The following is a 23,298-nucleotide window of genomic DNA, read 5'->3' as shown; positions in this document are numbered from 1 at the left end:
CCTTGGTAGGCTATGTTTTGTGACAACATAGGTTTTATATGTGTGTGTGTATATATATATATATATATAGTGTTTTTTTTTTTTTTTGTGTGGTACGTGGGCCTCTCACAATTGTGGCCTCTCCCGTTGCGGAGCACAGGCTCCAGACGCGCAGGCTCAGCGGCCATGGCTCACGGGCCCAGCCGCTCCGCGGCATATGGGACCTTCCCGGACTGGGGCATGAACCCGTGTCCCCTGCATCGGCAGGCGGACTCTCAACCACTGCGCCACCAGGAAGCCCTTAAGAGTTTTTTTAATGCATTATATAAATTGATGGGATCAGTAGAATAAAAGGTGCATCTTCCATTCTCTGCAATGACATTTTGTTTTAGTTGCCTTTTATTCATAATATTGATAATGTACTTTGAAATAAGTGGGTAGTTGGTTGAATTTAGTGTGGCTAAACATTCTTTTTTCCATCTATGCGCAAGAAAAAAAGAATCAACCAATATCCAGGCATTGCACATGGTCTCATTTAATCATTACAACAATCCTGTAAGTTGAGGTTTTATATAAAGTGTGAGTCAAAATGGTTAATTTGCCTAGAGTCACACAGCTGATGTGTTATTTGAATAGATCTTACTGCCTCTTTCAGTGGTTCCCAAACTTTGCTGCACATTGGAATCACTTAGAAAACTTAAAAAAAAATATTGACACCTGGCTCCTAACCTCGGATATTTTGATTTAATTGATTTGGGGGTATGACTTTTAGTATTTCTTTTTTTTTTTTTTTGGCTGCCTCGTTCGGCTTCTGGGATCTTAGTTCCCCAATCAGGGATTGAACCCAGGCCCCCAGCAGTGGAAGTGCAGAATCCTAACCACTGATCACCAGGGAATTCCCACTTTTAGTATTTCTTAAGTGAACTCAGCTGAACTCACTAGGTGGTTTGCAGTTTACAAATGGAAATATGGCTGTACTAGTTGATTTAGCTTTGAATCCTGATATAAAGATACTACCATATCAAAATGCTGGTGTCTATTAATTTCACAGTAAAGACTTGCTAATGTGGTGGACATTTGTCAGCATAAGTATTTATCAGTGGTGAATTGGCCTTTTGGAATTTCTTTTGGTTCTGACTTGCAGTTTTTGTACAGAAGTTTTTTTTATTAAAGGGAAACGATGGCGACAGTGACTAAGCATACATAGTACACATCATATGTTTTGTTTGTGCCATCTTTAAGTGTGCAATGGCAAGGTTTGCAGATTAACCTGAAATTGAGGCTGTCCTATATTTCAGGTTGTCTGGAAGCTGCTCTGAGTACTTATCTGTTACACTTCCTTACACTGCCAGATTATTCTGTACTTAAGGTGGCTTTTATGGCAAGGGGAGTGTGAGATCTGATTTAAAGCTGCCTTGTTGGAAAGTAGTAGCATGAAGTTTTTGTAAATTTTGTTTTAAGTTCCAAATTTTCCAAGTCTTTCAGTTATATTAGAAGTGTCTAATACATTGTCCTTGGTAACACTATAATGAAATTCTTAAAAGACTGGATTTTATACCTTTATGTAAATACCATTCTTTTCCTTTTCCATTCCTTTACTACCCTATTCACTATGTATTCACGTTAGGTTGTTTTACTTTTGGCTCTTCTCACTTGATTGAAATTATTGTTACCACTAAGCTTCACTTATTGAAATCCTAGTGTTCTCATTTTTGGACCTCCATAATATTAATACTTTGTATCCTTCTTAAGAAAGGGAGTGATGTTGGGTTTTTCTCTAAAAATTAAAGCTCTGTTGTTGGAGAGTGATAGTGAACTTTACAGTACCTGTACAGTACCTTCTAGAGAATTAGCAAACGTTTTTCATTCAGTCAACAAATACATATATTTGAGTGCCTACTACATACTGGGTGGGCAGTTTCAGATACTGGGCACATTTCAGTGAACAGACAAAAATTTTGTGAGGCTTACGTTCTTATTGAGCATCTGCCATGTACCTGACATGTGTATAATTGTGAATTTGTCTCTTGCTGAAAATTAGGAGCAAAGATGTCTAAATCTCCTGTAAGGACATGAACCTTCCCTTAACATCAAAGGGATAATATGAGTTTGAGCCCCAAACAGCATTCTGAACCATGCAGAGGTTGCCTTGATTGGAGAGGTCAGCAGGGACCCCATTATGTCTCCTTGTGAATCCTGCTTAGTCAGCATTTCTCAAACATCAACCATGCATAATAATTACCTACAGAGCTTGTTTAAAATGTAGGGTTTACTGTCTCACCCCCAGATTTGTTTGACCAGTACTGGAATGGGCCCCAAGAGTCTGTATTTTTAACAAGTAACCTCAGGTAATTTCTGCTAAAGACCGCAGAACCATGCTTTGGGAAATACTGTGTTGAGGTTTTGACACTCCATTGTATTGAGCAGTTGGGGGTAGTTAGTGATTATTTTGCTGAGAGGGCTCTGACTATTGTTGTCTTGGTTGTTGTCATTTCATAATTGTTGGGCAACTGCTTTTTGTAATGAAAGTAATCCTTTTGTTTGTGTAGTGCTTTTACAATCTCATAATTACTATTGTATCTCTTGATAGGTATAATAGATAAGTTATATTAAGAATGTTTATCAGTGGAACTTCCCTGGTGGTCCAGTGGCTAAGACTGTGCTCCCAATGCAGGTGGTCCAGGTTGGATCCCTGGTCAGGGAACTAGATCCCACATGCCGCAACTAAAAGATCCTGCACCCCGCAACTAAAGCACGCCACAACTAAAGATCCTGCACTCAGCAACGAAGATGCCGTGTGCTGCAAATAATTCCTGGTGCAGCCAAATAAATAAATAAATAAATATATAGTTCTTTAAAAAAAAAAAAGGTTTATCAGTGAGCAAAAATGGCTTATGCCGGTAAGAAAATGGCAAAGCCAGAACTAGAACCTGTTTTTTTTTTGGCTGCTGGTTCACTGTTCTTTGCACTGTATTGCATATACTGTGAGTTCAACCAGCTTCCCATTTTCAAATCCAACTTCTGGTTTACTGGGCCACTTTTTAATTGTCTAGTCACTGAAGGGCTTATTTTTATAAGTATATATTGCATAGTTCTATATTATTAGTTCAGGTTTACATAGAATTTAAATTTATGGATAGATATTCATGTGTTCATTCATTGCTTTTTTCTTTCAGGTTAGATCGTTGCTTTATAATAGCTTGCGTTGCCTCTTCCATTTTTCCCCTTTCCTATATCTGCATTAACATTTCAAGCCCAGACTTTGTGTTCTTTCTTCTGGTCTACTTTTAAAAGATTGTATCAAACTTTGGAATTGTTTGTTTTCTTTTGTGTTCATTTGCTAATACAGAGAAATTTGAGTTAAAATTTTTTTAACCTAGAATCTATCTACTTAAGAAGGATTTGCTAAGCAAATTAATTACTGTAGAATGTGGTGGGGGGAATGTTTCATCTAGCCAAAATTATTTGTTCTCTTAAATCTTTATATGTAAAACTGTCTTAATACAGGTGATTCCTATAGTGCAAAAAGCACCCTAAAGGAAACCTTTTGGTCTCTGAAGTGTACTAAGAGATATTTTGATTTTTGTTACTTTTTTGCTCTAACATTTTTTTAAGGTATTTATTTATTTATTTATTTATTTATGCGTGCTGCACTGGGTCTCCGTTGCGGCGTGTGGGCACAGTAGTTGTGGCACGCGGGCTTAGTTGCCCCTCAGCACGTGGGATCTTAGTTCCCCCGACCATGGATCAAACCCGCGCCCCCTGCATTGGAAGGTGGATTCTTAACCACTGTGCCACCAGGGAAGTCCCTTGCTCTAACATTTTAATGTACGTTTTCTCATATTTCTCTTCTTAAGGAGTGGAGGTAAGTCATTTTAGCCTTGAGAATTTGAGATTTAAATTAGGAAGAAGGAAAAGGGGGCCCAGTTTTGTTTTGGCTGCCTCATGTGGGATCTTAGTTCCCCAACCAGGGATCGAACCCATGCTCCCTGCATTGGGAGTGCAAAGTCCTAAACACTTTAAAAGTAGGGTGGATGGTTATAGCTTTGGATGTGTTGAGTTTAAGGTGCAGCGTATCCCAAGTTTAGCTCTTGTATAATTAAGTTAGCAGAAAATACAGACCTAATCCTAGGCCAGGGAACTAGGACTGGTGTTAGATCTGAGCAAGATCAGCATAGAAGTGATAGTGGAGAAAGGAAATTGAGAAGTGAGGACTGAACCCTGTGGTGGAAATTCAGAGTTAATCAAGGCAAGAGGAGAGTTGGGATAATGGGGTGTTGCAGTTAAAGGAAGTCAGTTTTTAGGAGGAGGTAATAGCTATTCCAGAGAAAGAAAAGGAATGAGACTGTAAGGCTTTGGGCTTTGGCTGGAATAGAGCTCAGTATACAGTCATGCTTAGTAAGTCACTGTTGACTCAGTGATATGGCCTGAGGGCAGTCTGGTGAGGGAATAAGGACATAGAATTAAAGGATAGGCAGAGAAAAAAAAAAGGATAGGCAGAGATCAGATATTTGGAGTTCCTCATATACACATGAAACTTTGCTTTTTTTGGTGTGTAATTAGGGAGGGGCATTGGTTTTCATAGCAGAGAAACGACACCATGAAACTGTAGAGGAGTGACTGAAAGTAGGAGACTATGTTGAGAGGTAACGGGCATTTTTCAAAGTTTAGCTCAGATACTAACTTTTCTAAGAAGCCTTCCCTTTTATCTTCTGAATAAGTTGCTTGCTCCTCTGTGTTTGTTTTTGTTTTGCGGTACGCGGGCCTGTCACTGTTGTGGCCTCTCCCATTGCAGAGCGCAGGCTCAGTGGCCATGGCTCATGGGCCCAGCCGCTCCGCGGCATGTGGGATCTTCCCGGACCGGGGCACGAACCTGTGTCCCCTGCATCGGCAGGCGGACTCTCAACCACTGCGCCACCAGGGAAGCCCTCCTCTGTGTTTTATATTTACTTTATTGTCGCTTTTATATTGTACTTGTCACTTACCTGTTCTTTTAGGCCTTATGCTGCTTATGGCATCCTTATCAGCAGTATCACACACACAGCAGGTCCTTAATAAGTGTTGAAACAGAGACTGGAGGAGCAGATTTTGGTAAAAGATTGACAGTTTTATTGAGATAATTTACCTATGTAAGCATCATCTACTTAAAGTGTGCAATTCAGTGGTTTTTACTATATGTACAGTTGTGCAACCATCACCATAATCCAATTTTAAAATGTTCATCACCCCCCCCCCAAAAAAAACCACCTTGAACACATTAGCAATCACTCTCCATATCCCCCCAGGCCTAGATAGCTACTAATCTACTTTATACATTTGCCTATTAGAAAAGGTTTGGGGCTTCCCAGGTGGTGCAGAATCCTGCTGGTTGAGAATCCTCCTGCCAGTGCAGGGGACACGGGTTCGAGCCCTGGTCCGGGACGATCCCACATGCCGCGGAGCAACTAAGCCCGTGCACCACAACTGCTGGAGCCTGCGTGCCTAGAGCCTGTGCTCCGCAACAAGAGAAGCCACCACAATGAGAAGCCCGCGCACTGCAATGAAGAGTAGCCCCTGCTCACCACAACTGGAGAAAGCCCGCGCACAGCAACGAAGACTCAACACAGCCAAAAATAAATAAATAAAAAGAAAAGATTTGATCAACCCTTTATAATTGGTATTGTGAAACTACAGGTATATTGTCCCATTTCCCAGTGGAATAGTATATTTTAATACTTGTATTCCTCTGGAGGTTCCAGTTCTCCACATACTGTCTTCCAGTACTACTATGACCAAAGCTAGAGAGAGCAGTGACAGCAAGGACCATTTGTGATCTTTGAAGTATAATTTTGGGTAGTATGATGAGAATGATAACCATTATACTGGGAACCAAGAACAAAAAATGAAAGTAAGATGGCAAATAGAAACTAGATTTTCAACAAGTTAACCGTGAACAAGAAAATCGGATGATCTTGTCTTACAATGAACCAACTATGCTGGGTACTTTCAGTTTCTTGTGAATAACAAGCTTAATGCGTACTCCTAACCCCGACACACCTCTTTACCTGGCCGTCTTCTGTTCATGCTTCAAGAATCAACATACTTCTTAGTCGAGAAGCTTTTCCTAATGCCTCCCTCTGAAAGATCTGTTGGGTCCCCATAATTTGTACCTTCTCACCATCAGTTTCTCTTTCATCATATGTGTTTGCCTACACAGACTGTGCTGTAAGCTATGAGAGCAAGAATTATTGGGTTTTGTCTTGTTAGCCACCATAAATATTGAAAGGGTAAATTAATAGGAGCTTTAGTAGTACTTAGTACGCCGCCGGGGAAGTACATGAAAATAAGGGTGGAATTGTTTTCCTATCCAATTCACTGACCTTGTGGAGGGTAAATCCCTGAACCAAGTTAAGAACCCTGCTGTAAACAGATTTTTAAGGTAAATAGACTGCAGAATAAGATCTAAAACTTGGGCATCATATGTGTTTCACTCAGCAATAATAATGTCAATTAAGATGATTCGCTTTCCTTCTTCATCCTAACCCTCCTAACTGCTACTACTAATCCTTTACTCACAATATCATCCCTAAGATCTTTGAATTATGCTGTAGGATTTCCACATCAGTCCCCTTGTTCCTTGCCCTCTGCCTTAAAAGATGCATAAATGTTCCTTAACCCGCAAATTTTAAAAACACAAACAAAGGGCTTCCCTGGTGGCGCAGTGGTTGAGAGTCCGCCTGCCGATGCAGGGGACACGGGTTCACGCCCTCCGGGAAGATCCCACATGCCGCAGAGTGGCTGGGCCCGTGAGCCATGGCTGCTGAGCCTGTGTGTCTGGAACCTGTGCTCCACAACGGGAGAGGCCACAGCAGTGAGAGGCCCGCGTACCGCAAAAAAAAAAAAAAAACCACGAACAAAAAAATGTGCTTTGATACTTAGTACTACTTAGTACTTAGTACTTAGTACGCCGCCAGGGAAGCCCCCAAAATAGTCTTTATATCCAAAATTATAGTACTAGTTAGACCTGCCTCTAAATCTTATTTAATGCTTTAATATGGAGCATGTATATTACTATAGCAAGATTGATTTTAAAGTAATTTTATGGTAACTGAATTTCTCTAAAATTGGTTTTCTTTATAATGCTATATATTTTATTTTATGCATTTAAAATACTCTGAGAAGGGATCAGTAGGCCTCATTAGACTACCAAAGGTGGGGGATCCATGACAACAGAAAAGATTCAGAACACTTGGTGTAGAACTAGCACCTCCCACCCACCCACACAACTTGTTTGGGCAAGTTCTTGGTTATTGTAGCTAAATACATTGATGCAGGATTGGTCTCTCAGTTGGTGGATTTCCAGTATTTATTTTCTTTTCCCTTTCTAGTCTTGTTCAATTTTAAATTACTTCTATGCTTATCAGTGCCCTCCCCAGGGGTGTGAGATTGTAAGGGTAGGGAAATTAGCCAATTAAAAAAGGTTTGGAAGACCTAGGAAAGTTCTGGGAAAGGTTTGGTGAAGTAAAAGATAGAATTAAGGGGCTTCGCTGGTGGTGCAGTGGTTGAGAATCTGCCTGCCAATGCAAGGGACACGGGTTCGAGGCCTGGTCTGGGAAGATCCCACATGCCGCAGAGCAACTAGTCCCGTGAGCCACAACTACTGAGCCTGCGCGTCTGGAGCCTGTGCTCCGCAACAAGAGAGGCCGCGATAGTGAGAGGCCCGCGCACCGTGATGAAGAGTGGCCCCCACTTGCCGCAACTAGAGAAAGCCCTCGCACAGAAACGAAGACCCCAAACGAAGACCGTGGTCTAAATAAATAAATAAATAAATTTTAAAAATTAAAAAAAAAGATAGAATTAATATCTAAAATTTCTTGAATTCATCACATTATCAGAATTATTACTCTGATCACCATACCCACAGCTAAAACTGTGGTTCTTTTCTTACTTAACGTCTAAATCAGTTTTTAGTATGGAGAAATCGGTCTAATCGGTATTTGTGTTTCTGGTTCTAGTTGCTTAATTCACCAGAAAACTTAGTGTCTGTTTTCTTTATTAAACCTGATTTTCCAGTTCCCTGCAGTAGCCAAATAGCAGCAATGAGTGTCTTTCTCTAGTTAAAATGCTCTGGATCCCAAACTATTTCAAAGGTATTTCTGCAAGTTGTAAATCCAAAGCATTATGAATAAAAATTTTGTGTTACTGACCTTATAAAATATGAATTGTGTTTTAAATGAAATTGCAAGAGGAGGAAATAGATTGATGGTCTTAATTTTTTTTTTTTTTTTGGCTGTATTTGGTCTTTGTTGCTGCATGTGGGCTTTCTCTAGTTGCTGTGAGCGGGGGCTGCTCTTCGTTGCGGCGCGCGGGCTTCTCATTGTGGTGGCTTCTCTTGTTGGGGAGCACGGGCTCTAGGCACAAGGGCTTCAGTAGTTGTGGCGCACGGGTTTAGTTGCTCCGCAGCATGTGGGATCTTACTGGACCAGGGCTCGAACCCGTGTCCCCTACCTTGGCAGGCAGATTCTGAACCACTGCGCCACCAGGGAAGCCTGGTCTTAAATTTTTGATGGCAAGAGAAAAGTTTAGTTCATTAAATTCTAGGTACCTAGGTATTCAAAGTAAAACGCAGGCCACAAATCTAAGGAGCAAATATGGGCAGAGAAGGAGAATGAGAGTTACACAGCAATCTTGTATACCAAGAGTTAATAGAAAATCAGGAGGTTACCCACATTTTAGTCCTGTGTCTAGTTCTTTAGAAGCGCCGAAGAGTTACATGAATCAAAATGTAGTCAAAGCTGTGCATCATAGTTCTGCTTTCATGATGAATGCCATTAATAAAATGGAGCTTAATAAGTACTAACAATTCTAGGTTAAAGGATTACAGTGTCTTAAGACTCAAGTTCATAGATGCTTCCACCTTTCAGAAGTAATCAACTATTGAATGCAGTACTAGGAGGATTGGTGACTTTTGAGACTCAGGAATTTAAATTGAGAATTGAGGGCTTGGGTTGTGGTTGAGGGTCGCCTGCTGTTGACGGTCTGGTAATTTAGGAGGAGGGGGGAGAAGGAAGTGCCTTTCTTGACTGTTTTAAATGAATTGTTAACCCCGACACACTCATGCCAGAAACAGAACAAAAAGGGAAGAGAAGGCAACGTGGCATGATTACAATGAGAAGCAAGAAGAAAGATACAGGAAAAGATAAACAAGAATTGCCTGTAGGTGACTTTTTTTGGCCCATGGTAATTTGGGTGCTGTTGAAGGATGGGAAGAAGAGCTATCTATAGTTTTTATAATATTATGAAAGGCAAAATTCTACTGTTAAGGATGGTGTACGTAAATATTAATGTATAGGAACATTAAAAGGAATTCAGACTAAAGAGAGTAAGGTGGCTGGAACTGTTAGCAGTAGCAACCTAAAGGGGGAATTTGAGCTAGTTCTTAGAGTTGAGCGAGATTGTACTAGACCAGGTCCTTAATTTCTACCCTCATAAAAAGGAACATAAAAGTTGGATGATGATAATTTGGCTGGAGACTAAGTTTGAGATGCACTGTCTTGAGAATGTAGATGCTATGAAAATGGGTATATTACAGCACTGATTCAGTGCTCATACTTTTAGTTCAGTGAAGACTCTGACATTAATAATTTAAAGATGGGAAGATAAATGGCATAGGAAAAGACATTTATCTGTTACGACTGTCACTTCTAAACTTTTATAATTATTTGACTTATTTGAATCAAAGATGAGTAGATGCTTCCTGATGACTTTATACTTTCGGTACAGGTAGTATTTTTGTATTCCTTTTTTTGTTTTCCTCATCTGCCACGTCAAGCATGCCCTAGCCTGGTAAAAACCTCTAATACAGCTTTTTATTCTTTAATTCAGCAAATGTTAGCATTTCTTGCATGTAAAGCATTGTGCTGGATGCTGGGAATATAGAGTTGTGAACAAGACATAAAATGGCCGCCCCTATTATACTAGGATTCTCCAAAGAAATAGAACCGATGGATCATATATACAGGCATACCTCAGAGTTATTATGGGTTCAGTTCCAGAATACCACAATAAAGCAAAGTCACACGAATTTTTTGGTTTCCCAGTGCATTAAAAATTATGTTTACACTATACTGTAGTCTGTTAGGTGTGCAATAGCATTATGTCTAAAAAAATTGTACCTACCTTAATTTACAAATACTTTATTGCCAAAAAGTGCTAACCATCATCTGCGCTTTCAGCGAGTGGTAACTTTTTGCAATAATAACATCAAAAATAAAGATCACAGGGCTTCCCTGGTGGCGCAGTGGTTGAGAGTCCACCTGCCAATGCAGGGGACACGGGTTCGTGCCCCGGTCTGGGAAGATGCCACATACCGCGGAGTGGCTGGGCCCGTGAGCCATGGCCGCTGAGCCTGCGCGTCCGGAGCCTGTGCTCCACAACGGGAGAGGCCACAAAAGTGAGAGGCCCGCGTACCGCAAAAAAATAAATAAATAAAAAAATAAAGATCACAGATCATCACCATAACAAATATAATAATAACGAAAATATAAAAATAATGAAAATGTGACAAAAACACAAAGTGAGCATATACTGTTGGAAAAATGGTGCTGATGGATTTGTTCAAGGCAGGGTTGCCACAGTTTGTAAAAAACGTGATACCTGCAAAGAGCAATAAAGCGAGATATATTTATAGGTAGAGAGAAAGAGATTTATTATGAGGGATTTGCTCAGACGATTATGGACGCTAAGAAGTCCCATGACCTGGAAGCAAACTAAATGCCCATTGACAGATGAATGGATAAAGAAGATGTGGTACATATATATACCACAAAAAGGAACAAAATTGGGTCATTTGTAGAGACGTGGATGGATCTAGAGACGTCATACAAAGTGAAGTAAGTCAGAAAGAGAAAAACAAATATCGTATATTAACGCATATATGTGGAACCTAGAAAAATGGTACAGATGAACCGCTTTGCAGGGCAGAAATAGAGACACAGATGTAGAGAACAAGCGTGTGGACACGAAGAGGGTAAAGTGGTGGTGGTGGGGGTGGTTGTAGGATGAATTGGGAGATTTTGACTGATGTATATACACTAATATGTATAAAATAGATAACTAATAAGAACCTGCTGTATAAAAAAAAAATTAAAAAAAAAAGGGGGAGTCCCATGACCTGTGGTCTATAAGCTGGAAGCCCAGGAAAACCAGCAGTGTAGTTCTGGATCAAGCCTAAAGGCCTGAGACCAGGGGAGCCAATCATTTACGTCCCAGTTTGAGTCCTAAGGTTTGAAAACCAGGAGCACGGATGTCCTAGAGCAGAAGATGGAAGATGAATGTTTCAGCTCTAGCAGAGAGGGAAATTTCTCTTCCTCTGCCTTTTTATTCTGTTCAGGTACCCCACTTTAGGGAGGGTGATTTTCTTTAGCCTGTCATTCAGATGCTAATCTCTTCTGGAGATACCTTCACATACTGTTTTACATTTTATCAGCTATTTCAGAATCCCTTAGCCCAGTCGGGTTGATGCATAAAATTAACCGTCACCAATCAAGTCAGAGGGGGAAGACCTACGTTAAACAAATGTTCTTTTTTCTCTTGTTATTGTTATAGTCATAGGGATGGGCATATTTAGGTCCTTTAATCTGAACTGAGTATTTACGATAATTACACTGATTTACTATTCTTGGAAGTCCTTGGGTCTCATAGCAATACCTAAAATAATTTCATTTCAGTCATTTTGTTTCTTTTCTAAGGTATTTCCATTTTCATCGAGATTTAATAGAGAAAAGAAACCTCTAGCTCCACATCTTCAGCTATAATATAACTCTTCTAATTGGTTCTCATGTCATTGTCACTCCTTCCCCTACTCCCCAGTTTCCATATTGCATACTGATACCAAGGCCAACTCTTAATACTTATGTCCCATCCATACTCCACTGATAATTCCTCAGTTATCTATAGAATTTAAAGCACATTAGCCTGGTATTCAAGAGTCTATAATATAGCCCCAAACTATCAGTCACTTTGATTCGCCCCTTTATGCGAGCCCATGGTCTATTCTTGCCTCTGCCTAGCACATCTTTTTTTTTTTATTTATTTTTAGCTGTGTTGGGTCTTCATTGCTGCTCACAGGGTTTCTCTAGTTGCGGCGAGCGGGGTCTACTCTTCATTGTGGTGTGCGGGCTTCTCATTGCAGTGGCTTCTCTTGCTGTGGAGCACGGGCTCTAGGCGCACAGGCTTCAGTAGTTGTGGTTCGCAGGCTCTAGAGCGTAGGCTCAGTAGTTGTGGCACACAGGCTTAGCTGCTCCACGGCATGTGGGATCTTCCCGGACCAGGGCTCAAACCCGTGTCCCCTGCATTGGCAGGTGGATTCCCAACCACTGCGCCACCAGGGAAGCCCTTAGCACATCTTTTTCTACCTTATCTATCAAAATATTATCCCTCCTTCAGGATCTGACTAGTAACAGACCATTTTCACTAGGTTTCTTTCTTTGGACAGATGTAGTTCCCACTGATCGTTTGCTTTTTCTGAATTCTGTTAGCATTTTTTGGTCAGCCCTATTGACTTGTGCATGTATTATCTTAGGCTTGTGCTTTTTATCTGTTTCTTAATTTTTTAACTAGAATTAGTTTGGATATGGGTTTAGAGGAAGGAAATAAGATCAGAGAGATGGACCTTCCTTCTCTTAGCATCTTCTTCAGACCTTAAGGTACCTTTTTTATGCTCTCAGTAAGAAATGATGGTTTTCTAAGTTGCGAGCTCATTCCTTGGCCTACTTCCTTGATTGGTCAGGCAACACTATGTCTAAAGACATTGATTTGAAACAAACAAATAGTAAATGAGACCTTGCCCCCTCCCCTTTTTTTTTAGCTTTCATCCATTAAATTACTTGATTCTTCTGCATCTTTTGAAACTATTAGGAAGAATAAGGTCCAAATCAAACCAGTTTGTTTTTAATCTCATAAGTATCTGAGTTACCTACAGTGTGCACATGACTTTACCATAGTGTACTTAGTAGCAACACATTGCTGCTTATGTTGAAAAATGTCTAAAGATAAGACCTGAGTTTCTGGTTGAAGGCACCTAGAAAGTAGAGAATAGGAGTGAGGTTTTCATGTTTGTGGGTTTCAGATTGTCTGCAAACTTAAATGATCTCAGAGAATCAGCTTAGCGCTTGCTCATTACCCAGATTCTATGAAGACATAAGACAAACAGTAGGTTTTATCTTACAGGTGTAGAGAGAGAAACGCCAAAGTAACAGTACCTGAAGATTTGTATTGTCAAGGGGTTAGATCTTGGATATAGGCAGTAGTCAGTGGCTATAGGAATTCTGTGAAACGGGAGACCAATATGGGATAGTCTACTTAAGGAAGATTTGTTTGGCATCTGGGTATTAGGATGTTGCAATTGAAAATGGAGAGTTAGCAGCTTGCAGAATAAAAGTGGAAAACGTGGAGGTGAAGGTAGAAACTGAGTAAGTAGGATTTGGATAAGCAGAAGGCTGTTCCTGGCTCCTAATCTGTGTGTAATAATGTCGGGATGGGTTACACAGGTGGAAAGCACAGATGGGGAGGGTGTGAGGTGTTAGATTTAGAGAAATAAGTTATATATTCCTTGAGATCAAAAGGAGGAATGAAAGAAACACCTGTCACTTAGGTTTAAAGAGTTATAATACCAATTTCTAAGCGGAAAGACCTAATTATTTTAGAAGTGCCGTAGTTGCACCATGGAGGAAAATGCCTTTGAATCATTTATGTTTTAGTTGTTTTTTTATGGATTGTCTTCTTGATATTGAGAATAGGGGCTGTGTCTTAAACTCATACACTTAAGCAATATGGAGAAAAATGCCTAATAACTTGTTTGGTTTTTTTAAAGTGTGTTTCTGAATTCATCTAATTCCCCCTTGTTTCTAATTATTATGAGAGTATTCTGTTAAAGACTTACTTTACATATGACTTCCCACAAAGTGCTTTATGAAATTGTGTGATTGCTTGAAGATGTGAAGTATGAATTTGTGCCTTTGACATTTCAAGTTTGTAGTTTGGATTGGATGGTTGTAAAATTCACTTTATTGTAATTTTGTTAGGGAGCCATTGGTACAAATTTGTTGATGTAGACATGAGATGCAGTCTTATGAGAGTTGATTTGTGCTTTCTCTTTTGCCTTTGATTCTTAGTGACTTCCCATCACTGCCTTAGCTCTTTCTGGATTTGGTGGGTTTTTATAGAGTCATTTATTTTTCTCTAAAACCTAGATAAATTAGGTTTTTTTGTTTTTGTTTTGTTTTGTTTTTTTTGCGGTACGCGGGCCTCTCACTCTTGTGGCCTCTCCCGTTGCGGAGCACAGGCTCCGGACGTGCAGTCTCAGCGGCCATGGCTCACAGGCCCAGCTACTCTGTGGCATGTGGGATCTTCCCGGACCGGGGCACTAACCCGTGTCCCCTGCATCAGCAGGCGGACTCTCAGCCACTGCGGCACGAGAGAAGCCCCGATAAATTAGATTTTTATATTAAAAATCTGCCATATTCTTAGTATTGGATGTTTATAATGGCAAGGACTGGTTTTGAAGTTTCTGACAGCTTCCTAGCACAGATTTGCCTCTGCCGTTAAGTAAAGAAAGAAGAAAAAAAAGAAGGAAAACAAAACAGGAATCAGGAAAGGAGAACATAAGCTATTCACTTTGTTCATCACTTATCTTTTTTTTTAAAAAAATATTTATTTATTTGGCTGTGTCGGGTCTTACTTGTGGCACGTGGGATCTTCCATCGTGGTGAGTGGGCTCTTCATTTCTGCTCACGGGCTTCTTTCTATTTGTGGTGCAAGGGCTCAGTAGTTGTGGCACACGGGCTCAATAGTTGTGGCAAGCAGGCTTAGTTGCCCCGTGGCTTGTGGGATCTTAGTTCCCCAACCAGGGATCAAACCTGTGTTCCCTGCATTGGAAGGCAGATTCTTAAACCCACCACTGTGAGCTTTTCTTTCAAGTGTTGTAAATGTTGGAATGTATGTGAAGGGTGTTGAATTCCTATATGGAAAATAAAGGATTGAAAAGGGATAATTGCAGCAGCTTTGAACATAGTTTTAGATACAATAAGGGCAGATCAACTCTGCCATTCTGCGATTGGTACATCTGTTGCGTTTCTTAGGCTAGTGAGCACAATCTGTAAGGTTAAGCAGAAACTTTCCCCATCAGGCTACCTTTTTCTGCAAAGACATATGAAAATGAATTCCTTTGTGTGTTCGATGGTAGTTATTCGTGTATCATGTTTGCGAAGTAGTAGTCCTCGGGAACAGCTGAAGCAAAAGCGTAGGAAGGAATGTGAGCTTTTTAAGCCTAGTCACCTTACGATCTTTTACATAAGATTCTAGGGAGCGTATTCATTGGATCTGAATATGAGACCATGCTTAAGTAGCTGGTTTTGCATTTTCTAGAAAAATATAGTTATTAAGATACTAAATCCCCATTCTCTAGTTTCAGTCTTAATTTTCTTTTATAACAGAATAACATATTAGAGCAAAATTTTAAAAAAGAAATAACACTAAAAACACTAAACGGGACTTCCTTGGTGGCGCAGTGGTTAAGAATCCGCCTGCCAGTGAAGGCGACATGGGTTCGATCCCTGCTCCAGGAAAATCCCACATGCTGCGGAGCAACTAAGCCCATGTGCCACAACTGCTGAGCCTGTGCTCTAGAGCCCGTGAGCCTAGAGCCCGCACTCCACAAGAGCAGCCACCACGAGAAGCCCGCGCACCGCAACGAAGTGTAGCCCCGCCCCGCTCGCTCCAACTAGAGAGAGCCCACGTGCAGCAATGAAGACCCAACGCAGCCAAAAATAAATAAATAAATAAAATTATAAAGCAAACCAAAAACACTGAACAGTTTTCCACTAAACTGATATTCATTAATGCCTTTGACACAGATTTTTTTAAGCCTTTTTCCCCTGTTTTGAATATTTTTAAAACACATAAACTTCTCAAATGGTAAATCCAGGTATCATTTCTTATTAGAGTTAACAAAGAAATCACTCCAGTCTAGCTTTAAAATAACTTCCTTGTTTTTTTTTTTTTAACATTTTAAATAATGGCAAAATGCCTTTTTTTGGGCTGTGCCACATGGCATAAAAGATCTTAGTTCCCTGACCAGCAATCGAACCCGTGCCCCCTGCAGTGGAAGCACGGAGCCCCAACCAACCACTGGACCTCCAGGGATGTCCCTCAAGCAAAATTCATAATCTAGATAAGTTTGAAATAAAAATGGTAGTGCTTATTTTCAGGAAATTACCCGTACCAGACTTACAGGCATATAGAAACTTGAAATCATTTATTGCAGTGATTTCCAGTTCTTGTAGTCTCTGAAATTAGCAGTTGATATTCCTAGAGTTATTGGGGGCAAATTGTATATCCACAGTAATATAGCAACGGATAATTAAAGCATGATTCTTCCAGTAAAAAGCAAATGTCATCTTTGTGGTAATATGATTGTTTTCTGTGATCGGGAGCTAAGCAAAAATGTGACTCCTTATTAATACAACTTGGTGGGAAATGGAACATGAGTTATAGTGAAAGGGATCTTTGCTTTCTGAAACGTTTTGGAATGACTAGTAGAATCTCCTTCATTTCTTCAGTTAAAAAGTAAGACCAGGTGAGGTTAAGAAACTTGCCCATCGTCTCAGGAATCAGTGGTGGATGGATATAGAATTCAGCTGCCCTGGTTAAGAGGAATGTTAAGGCTGCCACACAAGTACTGACTTAATTGGACAATGGGTTGCTTGACAGGAAAAAATCTCTTTACCTTGTGTTGGGCAATGTAGTCAGTCAGTGAGTTCATCAACTGAATAGTGGAAAACTTAACCCTAAATAAAACCTAACCAGAGAGGAAAAACTATCTTATTCAAATTTTTTAAAATTTGGTGATGTTAAGTGATAATCAGCTTTTTATAATACCCTCCCTTTTCCCCCTTTCATTTTATTAGGTGGTATGGTCAGGAAAAAGACTACAATGTGCTAGTCATGGATCTTCTTGGACCCAGCCTCGAAGACCTCTTCAATTTCTGTTCAAGAAGGTTCACAATGAAAACTGTACTTATGTTAGCTGACCAGGTATGTGAAACTTTTATGAGAATAAAAACTAAGAAATACTACTGTTTACCACTACTTAACTATAATTTAAATGTGTGTAAACCAGAGAATTATAGTCCCATGTGTCACTGTTTAACGTTTGGATCAGCAAAAAAAGATCCATAGTAAGGTATAGTCATTCAAGTGTATTACTCTAATATGACTTGTAGATGTTTTCCCATGGGTATAGGACAAAAACGGATTATACTAGTTTATTACACCTATAGACTAGGAGTTTTCAAGCTGCTCCCATCAGATAGAGTGTATTTGTTTTAGTGTTGAATATAGCAGGTTTCCTTATAAAATTTTGTTTGAAGAAAGGATTTGGAGTGTTTGTTTGTATATAAATATAGATAAATATGTATATATTGAAATTTTGTTTAAATTAAGCAAATTGAATGCTATGTATTATGTGTTGAATCCTTATGAAAGGTGTATTTTTGAGGAAAATAAGGTACTGAAGTAATTTAAGGAATAATTTTTGACCAGGTAGATGCTCTTGAAGTAAAGGATTCTCGGCCATTGGTAATAGGTAAGCAAAACCAGGGAAATTTTTATGTCATGAATTAGATTTATTCATTGGCTGGAGATTAGATGAAATTGTTTTAAAGCCAAGATTAGATTTTTTTGAACTAAAGGAAATAAAAAGGAAAATTAGTTTTAAAGAATTTTAAGATGGGGAATAATAGGGTCAGGAACAAGCCTTGAGGAAACAGATAATATGGTCAAAGATAATAGGTAAATGTCAAGGAATTTATGATTAAAACCTCTTAATATGACATGTGAATGAATCTTAATAAAGGAGTTTGTATTCTGTAGGCTCAGTAACACATAGGCATTCATACAGTGAACATTTATTCGGGGACTGCCATTGTACTTAACACTGGGAGGTACAAAGAAGAAGAACTAGTCTCTTCCCTCTAGGAGCATAGAGTTTAGTGGAGAAAAATGGAAGGGTTCTGTCATAGAAGTCTATATATTGGATACACTAGTAACATGAGAGAAAGAATGTAATTTAGGAAAGGGGGTTGCAGCAAAGTATTTGTTTAAGAAGGAAACAGCTGAGTCTTGCCCCATAGATGACAGGCAATACTTGAAGTAGTCTGTAGTTTGTGCTATTAATTTGTCTTTTGCCCCACATTTCCCCTGTGAGTTAATACTCATAGTTTAATTATGGGTATTACTTAGCTAGGACAAATATGTACATAAGTGAGCCAGTGGTTTTGTTTTACTTCTTTAATACATGAGTTGCTGCTGTACCTAAAGATGCTATTTGAACATTGTATACATCTACTTCCTTCAGAGTATGAATAGTTTAAGCCAGAGATTACAATTTGGCTTCAAAAGACATTTGCCAAGGTAGAGGAGTAAGATTTAGAATCTGTATATCCATGGTGATAAAAGCTCTAGAGAAAATGAGGCCAAGTAAAAAATAGAATCCTGACATATACTACTAGAAGAGCAAGAACATATGGGTAGAAAGATAATGTTGGCAGCCTTTGCACATGGAAAACACTTTCAAATACAACTTGTATTTTACAGAAAAGGTAGACATAGTTGATAATTTGGAAATTAAAACTATTATAGAAGAGATGCCAGAGTTAAGACAAATTTTTCAAAATTTAAATCTATTTACATAACAAATGACTGATAAAAGATTGTTGTATGCAAAGAATTCTTAAAAATTAGCAAGAAAAGGACAAGCCAAAAGAATACTGGATGAGTATAGATTGACAGTTCATAGAATAGTACTAAATCCAAAAGGTCAGTAAAAACAAGCAGGTTTCCAAACTGTTAGGGAAATAAGCGAGGTCAGTACCTGTCAAATTTGCAAAATTTAGAAAGAACTGAAATAACTTTGCTAGTGGGAGAAAGAACACTACTGCTGAAAAAAAATGAGTTGTTATAAGCTATTTTGAAGGGCAGTCTGATGGCACCTATCAAAATGAAAAAAATACATACCTTTCAGCCCAGCAACTCTGCTGTAATAGTATGGGATTTATAACCCATAGAAATAAAAGCGCTAGTAGGTAAGGATATATTTAAGTATTATTAATAGCATTATTGTTTATGGTGGGAGAATATTGGAAATAATGGGAATACTGTGAGTTAGGGGATAATTGGGGAGTACTTCCATCTGTGCCATAGAATATTTATAGCCATTAAAAAGAATGCTAAGACCATACCACTTGACGAGGCAGAATTTCCAAGAAATTAAGAAAAGCTTGTTAGAATGGCATGTTTATTATTCAGTTTTGGAATATGATCATACAAGTATGGAGAAAAATCATGGGAGAGTCCAAAAGGCATGCAAGAAAGGAAACCCAGCGTGTGTATGTCCCCATTTGTATAAAAAGTTACATGCTTACATTGTATGGTACCAACTTCCAGGAATGTTTGGGTTATAATTAGTTAAAAACAAGTGAACAAGAATAAAGTGAGTGGACCGTTTCTATTTCAATTTAAAGCAATAACAACAACTTATAGCTACTATATCAATTGGTCAACACCCCTTACTCCCAAGCACAAGTGAGTTTATGTGTGTATGTATATAAGAGCATGGAAATAGATCTGGGCAGTAGCAGGCTGTTTTTATATTTATATAGGTACGTCAGGAGGCATAGGATTGGCTTTTACTTTATATAATTTATTACAACAACTGAAACAATTCTAAATGTATTACTTTTGTAATTTAAAAATAAAACCAGTTTTTGCTATCAGGTCATGTTTTGCTACTATCATGTTTATAATCATTAATAGTGAAAGAATAAGCCTAAAGAACACTTCTGGTTTATGCTTATATATCCATCAGTCTAGAGGTAAATGCAGTGCCTGGTTGCCCTTTCTTTTTAATTTTGACTAGCACTGTCTTTGTGAACTCTAAATAAAGTTAATAAAGTATACCTGCGATCTTGAAAAATAATTGGCATATTGAAGTAATTGAGAAATAATGTTTTCTTTTGTCACTTAATACAAATCACTTAATTTTCTCTCCTCCTCCCCTTTTTTCCAGATGATCAGTAGAATTGAATATGTGCATACAAAGAATTTTATACACAGAGACATTAAACCAGATAACTTCTTAATGGGTATTGGGCGTCACTGTAATAAGGTTAGTCACATGTTCTTTGCATGAAGGAACAAAGAGTAAAAAACTTCAAGAATTGCTTTGGTGAACTTTCAGTCTTTAAATTAAGAGTCATAGTAAGTTGAATTTGCTATTGATAATTGCTTTAAAAGATTGTACTAGAAGGATAATCTATTAACTTAATAACTTGAAATAAATTCTCTCCAACTTACCCAACCAAGGTTAGTTATTTATATGGAAATATAAAATTCCAAGGGCTTATAGTGAAAATGTAATCATCTATATTATTTAACTATTGAGCAGTTGTATCTATTTTTCATTCATTCAAATAGCTAGCGAACAAAAAAAACAAACAAAAAACCCCATGTACTTTTCTTCCTGAATGCTAAAAATCAGATTTTAACCTTTGTCTCTGAAGTGTGGGTTTTTTTTAATATATGTGCTTGTGCCAGCGTGGGAACCACTGACCCATCTGTCACCATGGCGTTAACATTTGCTGACTAAGCATGGTTGATAATGAGAATTCTTCAGTCCTTGGATTTGTGTATTCAAAAGGATAACTTTTGGGCCTGTTTCAAAAGTAGTTGACAGTTTCTTATTTGGGTGCCAAGTTGGGTGGGGTCTCCACCCCTCTTCTCCTCTCCTTTTCAAAGGGAAGTGTAGACAAGTGAAATGAACATACATACAATGAAATTAGTGTTCATTGGGGGCTGCAGAATGATTGAATTTATGGGGTGGTTGGGTTTTAGCTAGTGACGCATGATTGCAGTTAAAAACTAATTGTGTTGAATTTTTTCTGCAATGATTAGTTTTACTGAGTGAATTGCTTTTTTTTTATAAATTCAATGTTGAGCTCGGGCAGACAGGCAGCATTGGCAATGCACTAAGCATGTTATGATCTGATGATCTGATAGAAATTCTCAACTTCAGGACAACTTGGGGGGTTTTTGTTTTTTGTGTTTTTTGTTTTGTTTTGTTTTTGGAAGGAACATTCCCATTTGTTTTATTAAACCATTAGGGAATGTTTGGTGTTTTTAGGTCTAGCTATAAATGTTTACCTTTGTTTGCCTGTATGAATGCCAACTTGGAGCCATTACCATTAGAACTGGTGTTATTTGTTAATGCGTGAGACATTAATGTTGGTCTGACCAAGTTTTAGGAATTAAAATTTTTTTGTTGAAAGCTGAGCTTTAAATAATAGAAGATGTTTAAATCTACATACAACCTTTCTTGCCATTCCCAATTGCATCTTTTTTTTTTTTTTTTTTAATGTTATGTGGCTTCTCTCTTTGAAGCATCCAGGTTCTTAATTGTTACTATAAAACCTGGTAATTTAATTGAAAAATTACTAGTCTTAATTTTGGGGGGCAGTTTTGTCAGTATGACCCTAATCTTTTGACCATTTCCCAGCCCTTGTCTTCCCATTTTCTTCCTGCTAAAGACCCATTATCCTCATGTGATCCATGTTCTGCATGTTGACATTGCAGTACATGGTTTTTGTCTTAAATTTAATGATGGCCTAGATAATACCTCTTTGCTTTTTTCCCCCCTTTAAAATAGCTTATTAATCACATAGTTGTGTTAGAAAATCCAAATTGACCAGTGATACGTAAACCTTTTTAGAATCTTGTATCCTCTTTTAGAGATATTAAAAAGAATATTGTGAAGCTGTTTTGCTGTTAAACAGATTGAGAGAGACCCTAGGGTTAGAAGTGCAGTGTTTTACCTAAGATTCAAATTCTAAATGTTGTTCTTGAACATTTTAGATTAGTGTTTTGTTTATGTAGTTGGTTTTTAGTGTTTTCTGTATTGTAGTTTGAAATATGCCAGTTGTATGAGACTGGATTCTTCGGTCAGCTTGTTCCAGTAGTTTTCTATTTGTGGGTAAAGAGTTGGGTGGGGGGCGCTTTTGAGGTTGATTTTTAAAGTCAAATTTCTTATTTGGAAAATTGTTCTGAATTTGATATTTAGGAGTAGTCACTCCAATCATAGTGAATTTGCTCATCTCTTCCAGTAATCAGCCCTGCATGCTTATGAAAATAAATTTTAAGGTGACTAAATGCCTTCTACCTCTTCCTTACTGAAGATTTTTTTCCCCTGTACAATCTTTTTTAGGGGAAGGGCAGATTGTGATACCAAAGATTGCAGATCCAAATTCCCCCCTTTTTTATTAATAAATTAAAGAGCCAAATGTCACCATTGCTATCCCTGTTTCAGGCAGTGACACAATATAGTGGCATTAAAAACCTGAGTATTTTCCAGAATTCAAATGTTCTTAAGCATGTGATCCTTATTTGGAAAACTGAGAAGCTACAGTGCTTGGTGGAAGAAGGATGGCATTTGGCTACCCTGTTCTTTCTCTAATGCCTCGGTGTTGCCTGTCTGCGCCGGCCATTGTTGCAATGTAAGCAATACTGTTTGATGCACTGCCACCCTCTATTGTCTGTTTAGTGTTTAGAATCTCCAGTGGGGAAGAGGAAAAGAAGCATGACTGTTAGTTCTTCTCAGGACCCATCTTTCTCAGGATTAAACCAGGTCTGAAACTGTCTCCTATTCCAACCTCAATCCCAAATTCATGTGCTTTTCTTTCTTACTGTTTTATTTTGATTATTTTTGTTTTGTTTTAATTCTGGAGAATGTAGATCTTGCTCAAGCACCTCTTACGTTGGCATTATTCAGACATACTTGGCAAACATAACATTACTAAGATGTTTCTTTGTGGCTTTTGCTTAAAGTTTGTAAAATTTAGAGAAAACCTAAATGAAAACAGGATTATGTTTAGATCTCTAACATCCACATGAGGAAATGTGTTGATCTACCATTGAAATTCTTTACCTAATGGTAAACTTGAGATAGACTGTTCAGTTTTTAAAAATAATTTGGAGTTGCATTATTGCTGAATGATATTCTGCGTCAACTCTTCCCCTTCCCCTAGCGTACTTTAGGTAAGTGTAGATCAGATTTCAGATCTAGTTTTTCTAGAATTGATTACCTCAATATAAGAATTCTCTCAGCTTCAAACAAGTGGCATAAAATGCTTAAAGAGCATTATATGCTCTGGAACTAGAATATACTGTATTCTAACAACATAACGATAACTGAAGCACTTATCAATTACCATCAGTAACACATATGTAAGA

The 23,298-nt window shown here is 38.4% G+C and overlaps 1 protein-coding gene across 9 annotated transcripts in view; it reads left to right on the top strand.

Moving 5' to 3' along the window:
* CSNK1A1 (casein kinase 1 alpha 1) overlaps window positions 1-23,298 on the top strand; it is a 50,578-nt gene that overhangs the window by 6,508 nt on the left and 20,772 nt on the right. For 7 of the 9 annotated variants that reach the window (XR_010942187.1, XM_067732230.1, XM_067732227.1 and 4 more), the window contains exons 3-5: window positions 16,926-17,052; window positions 20,084-20,182; window positions 22,610-22,693. Coding sequence is in view for 8 of the 9 variants with exons in the window: in XM_067732230.1 (XP_067588331.1) it covers window positions 16,926-17,052; window positions 20,084-20,182; window positions 22,610-22,693 (310 nt within the window). In the remaining variant the exon portion in view is untranslated. The remainder of the gene's footprint in view (window positions 1-16,925; window positions 17,053-20,083; window positions 20,183-22,609; window positions 22,694-23,298) is intronic. The other 2 variants (XM_067732232.1, XM_067732231.1) reach the window with 1 other exon arrangement.

This window comes from Pseudorca crassidens, chromosome 3, assembly GCF_039906515.1.
Source record: "Pseudorca crassidens isolate mPseCra1 chromosome 3, mPseCra1.hap1, whole genome shotgun sequence".
NCBI classification, from domain to species: Eukaryota; Metazoa; Chordata; class Mammalia; order Artiodactyla; family Delphinidae; genus Pseudorca; species Pseudorca crassidens.
The sequence above is the reverse complement of the archived record's forward strand: the minus strand, read 5'-3'. Positions and strand labels throughout refer to the sequence as shown.